We start from the raw sequence: 4,794 nt of genomic DNA on the forward strand, positions 1-4,794 counted from the left end.
AAAAAAAAAAAAGTAAATAAATACGTAATAAAAATACAAAAATTAGCTGGGCATGGTGACAGGCGCCTATAGTCCCAGCTACTCAGGAGGCTGAGGCACAAGAATCGCCTGAACCTGGGAGGCAGAGGCTACAGTGAGCTGAGATTGCACCACTGCAATCTGGCCTGGGTGACAGAGTGTGATTTAGTCTCAAAAAAAAAAAGAAAAAAAGAGCAGCTCACACCTGTAATCCCAGCACTCTGGGAGGCCAAGGCAGGTGGATCACATGAGGTTGGGAGTTTGAGACCAGCCTGACCAACATGGAGAAACCTTGTCTCTACTAAAAATACAAAATTAGCCAGGCGTGGTAGCACATGCCTGTAATCCCAGCTACTCCGGAGGCTGAGGCAGGAGAATTGCTTGAACCTGGGAGGTGGAAGTTGCGGTGAGCCAAGATCACGCCATTGTACTCCATCCTGGGCAATAAGAGTGAAACTCTGTCTCAGAAAAAAAAGAAAAAAAGAAAAAAGAAAATTGCGCAGAAGAGGCAGGATAAAGTAGTGGTTAAGAGAATGGGGTCTAGACTCAGACTTCTGAGTTCAAAAGCCCAATCCTACACACTGTCCTTGTAACTTGGACAAGTTATTAAATTATCTGTACCTCAGTTTTGTCATCTGCAAAATTAGGATGGTAATAGTTTAAACCAGAAAATAAAGGTAAAATGCTTAGCATCGTGCTTTTCTCATGGTAAGTCTAAAAAAACAGTCAGCACCTTTGTGGTACACAGAATAAAACTATTCTATCTCAGCATCTCTTAGTCTTCCCTCATCTCCCTCCTGCACAGCTCTAGAAGAGATCAACTGTGGTCCTTGAGATCTCAGACATTTCCCAGCCCATTGGAGCCCTCTTCTAGCTCCCTTCCCTTCTCCAAGGCTGGAGATGGTAATTGGAAAACTCACTCCAAGACACTGTCCCTGGGAGAAACACAGCATAAGTTTCTGGATGTCCTGATTCCAATTCCTTACAGATGATCTCAGATAAATGTTGTGAACTATAGGGGCCCTGATCATCATGATTCATAAGCACTGTAGGGTATACCTGATGGATGCTAGGCTCCTGTTGCAGGCTCCGGAGGGCAATGAGGGCAGCCTCCTTCACATTTGGCTGGGGGTCTCCACATGCCATCTCTAGGAGTCGCTGGGGTACTTGGCACTGTAACAGCTCCTCTCCCAACCCTTCAGGTCCCAAGTTGCCCAGAGCTGATGCAACATTGCGCCGGATACCAGCCTGAGGATCTCCAAGCAGCTGGGTCATACTGGGCACTGCAACTGCCAGGGCAGGTCCTAGAGGACCAGCCTGATAGGTTGCATTGCCCACAGCAAAGCTGGCACTGCACCGCACAACAGGATCCTTGTCTCCAAGCCCAAGCAGCAGAAGGCTGAGCAGTCCAGACTGGTTCTGCAGTGCCCCACGCAGGGCCACGCTGTGTTGGAGCAAGTGTCCCAGGAGCCTATAAGTGTGTGCCCGCACAGAATTCTCTGGGTGGCCCAGGAAGCTGCGCAGGGGCCGATAGGATTCATCAGAGCCAGCCAGAAGCTCTTGGATAAAGGACAAGTAGCTGGAAGACAGGACCCTGGCGGTATGGGCCAGCAGGGAGAGAAGGTCAGAGGTCAGCAGTGGCTGGTCACTCAGGAGGGCAACTGAGAGAAACGAGATGATGGTTCTAGGGGAGGCAGCCACTGTGTTCACAAACTGATTGAGAGAGGTGGGATCCGTGAGGGCCAGGCGTGTGAGGAGGCTGATGGGCAGCTCCACTTGCGTCAACGGAAGATGGTAGCAGCAGACCTGACAGAACAGGAGGTAAAACGATTCAGGGAGAAGGAGAGTATATGCTGCTAGAAAGAAGCCCAAAACCTGAGAGAGACAAAAGCCAAGCTATGGTGAGAAATGCCACAGAGAGCGGGAAGTCCCGCCCCACAGCACTCCACATGAGATACGATGTGGAGCCTGAGAGAGCAGGTTCTTTCCAAGATCATTCCTTACTTTGCAAGGACTCGGTCTCTGCCTTCAAAGATCCACTGTGAAAAAACAAAAAGAAACAACAAAAGAACCAAGACCCATTGTGCAATGCCAATAATTGCCAGAAACATGATTCCTGGCCAAGAAGCTGAGTCTTCAGTGCCTAGAGTAGGATGTTCTCCCCAGTGAGCACCAACAGAACCAGGTGACGGACTGATGGAGAGGAGGAGGCACCAACCCAGCTCCCACCACATGCCTCTGCGCAGGCCTGAGTACTGTCTCCATGCCACCTTTTGAGTCAAGCCAGCTGCTCCACACTTACAGGGGCCTAGAAGAGCCCTGGAGCTGCTGGGAAGTAAATTAGAGGATATAAGGTTGGCTATCTTCCTCTCCCACCTTCATGCTAGCTGCCCAAGTACCTGCAGCAGATGGGCTGCAACTTCTGAGTTCCTGAGGTCGGCCAAGATATCTATAAGGAGGTCGGCATCCACGTCCAGCGCAAAGGGGAAGCAAAGGAGCTGGCAGACAGAGAGCACCACGACAGGGAGAAACTCAGACCCATGAGGCCTAAGGAGAAGAATGTCGAAGAGACTTGGTCTTGTTCGCTTAACTTTTTTCATTCCTCCCTCCCTCCTCCAATTCCTTCGCCCAGCTCCCGTTCTACAATCTCAGCCAGTACTTAGGTTTCCAGCCTAAACCTGATCTCATCTTTCTTGCTTCATAGCTCAATCTGTCAGTAACTTCTTTCCTGCCTTCTCTCTCCCTCCCCATTGCTGACTCTGTGGCTCTTCTTCTAGCTCAAACTCACGCTTGGCGCAGTTGATTCAGGAAGCTGGGGCGAAGCAGATGCTTTAGGATGGACATGAGGATACTTCCATGCTGGGACAGGCAGCTCAGGCATAACTGTGGCTCCTGGGTAAAGGTGGCCATGGCCAGGCTCAGCAGGGCTGCCATGCCTGGGAACACCAAACATAGAGACCCAATGGAACAGGCAAGAGGCCCAGATACCCCTGCTTCCCCACAGTTCCCAGGGCTACACCTATTCAGTCCCTTCCCCATCTTAGAGCAGCTCTAGCGCAGACGCCGCTTCCTGTCCCCAGGCAAAAGCAAAAAAGAGAAACCTCTGTGGGTTAACCCAGTTCTGGGCTGCCTCCTGTTGGAGATCAATGCACTCCCGAAAAGGATACTGATAGAAAGATACCCTGGGGAGAAATCAGTGTCCAGTCTGGCTCTGGGCTTGGTGGACTGGATAGCGAAAGCTCCCCTTCCTGTGCAGATGCCTCCTTGGTGAGCCTCAGGACCATGGAGAAGCGGTGCCACAAAACGGTCCACACTTCCGAACTGGCCACATCCCTGATTAGGCCAGCCTTCCCCTGCTAGAGATAAAAGTGAAAGAGGGCCGGGGGAAAGACAGAAGTCAGGAGTTCAAATGCTTTTATTCATTCCTGTCCCTGACTTACAAGGAAAGGAAATCCCAAAAATAATTCCTTCCACTTTCCCACCTAGTATTTCCCTGTTGTCTTATTTCACTTTCTTGTCAAACCTTAACCCTCTGACCTCACAACTCATGTGTATGTCTGCTGAAACCCAGGGAATTCATTTTATCCCCCACTGAATCCCAGGGGATGCAGTGAGCGAATGGTTTCCTTCAAAGGGTCGGTAGGCAGGGAAGCTCCAAGGCTATCACAGGCACAGTAGCTTGAGATGGGAGGCTGTGGGTTGCTTCTTCATTCCTCTGGTCCAGAGGCTCCCCAAAATGCCCAGTTCCTCTCCCTTTACTTCCCATCCATCCCAAGATGCATCTGTACCTCAGTGAGAAGCTGCAACAGAAGGATGAGGAGACCATCATAGAATCCACAACTACCTGGTGGAGTCAACCGAACCTGTCAGAGAGAAACAAGAAGAATGCAGGTGCCTAAGAGGAATGGGGTGGCCATTAAACCAAGGCAGGTCAGTGATGGTGCCATGAAGGGAACAGATTTGAGAGTCAACCGGAAGGTAGGATATATGGGATCTGGGGGAACCATTTGGATGGGGGAATAATGGTGAAGACAGAACAGTCACTGATGACTCCCAAAGTTCTGACTTATACTCCTGGATGAGTGTTAGTACTATCACTAGTGATACAACCTGTCTGAAGGCTAACTTAGTCTAGAAAAAGCAGATGAGTATTATTACATTGGTGTGTCTATCTTTCAAGTGTGTTGTGGCATAACATGTGAAAATGTTTTATAAATTATAAATAATTCAGCCAGTGCAGTAGCTCACGCCTATTATCCCAGCACTTCAGGAGGCCAAGGTGGGTGGATCACGAAGTCAGGAGTTCAAGACCAGCCTAGACGACATGGTGAAATGCCGTCACTACTAAAAATACAAACATTAGCTGGGCATGGAGGCACGCACCTGTAGTCCCAGCTACTCAGGAGGCTGAGGCAGGAGAACTGCTTGAACCCAGGAGGCGGAGGTTGCAGTGAGCCGAGATCATGCCACTGCACTCCAGCTTGGCAACAGAGTGAGACTCCGTCTCAAAAACAAACAAACAAAAAAAAGAATTCTACATATATAAAGGATGACAGGCCGGGCACAGTGGCTCACGCCTGTAATCCCAGCACTTTAGAAGGCGGAGGCAGGTGGATCACTTGAGGTCAGGAGTTCAAGACCAGCCTGGCCAACATGGTGAAACCCCATCTCTACTAAAAGAACAAAAAAAATGAGCCAGGCATGGTAGTATACACCTGTAATCCCAGCACTTTGGGAGGCCGAGATGGGTGGATCACATGAGGTCAGAAGTTCGAG

General features: G+C 49.9%; 1 protein-coding gene across 3 annotated transcripts in view; it reads right to left on the reverse strand.

Annotated features, from left to right (window-relative positions):
• The window catches only part of STK36 (serine/threonine kinase 36), a 32,333-nt gene that overhangs the window by 2,905 nt on the left and 24,634 nt on the right, over positions 1 to 4,794 (reverse strand). For 2 of the 3 annotated variants that reach the window (XM_011932256.1, XM_011932257.1), the window contains exons 22-26: positions 3,807 to 3,881; positions 3,200 to 3,374; positions 2,807 to 2,954; positions 2,418 to 2,565; positions 1,078 to 1,824 (exon numbers count right to left, since the gene is read on the reverse strand). In XM_011932256.1, coding sequence (XP_011787646.1) covers positions 1,078 to 1,824; positions 2,418 to 2,565; positions 2,807 to 2,954; positions 3,200 to 3,374; positions 3,807 to 3,881 — 1,293 coding nt within the window. The remainder of the gene's footprint in view (positions 1 to 1,077; positions 1,825 to 2,417; positions 2,566 to 2,806; positions 2,955 to 3,199; positions 3,375 to 3,806; positions 3,882 to 4,794) is intronic. The other variant, XM_011932258.1, reaches the window with a different exon arrangement.

Source organism: Colobus angolensis, unplaced genomic scaffold (genome assembly GCF_000951035.1).
Source record: "Colobus angolensis palliatus isolate OR3802 unplaced genomic scaffold, Cang.pa_1.0 Scaffold95, whole genome shotgun sequence".
Lineage (NCBI taxonomy): Eukaryota > Metazoa > Chordata > Mammalia > Primates > Cercopithecidae > Colobus > Colobus angolensis.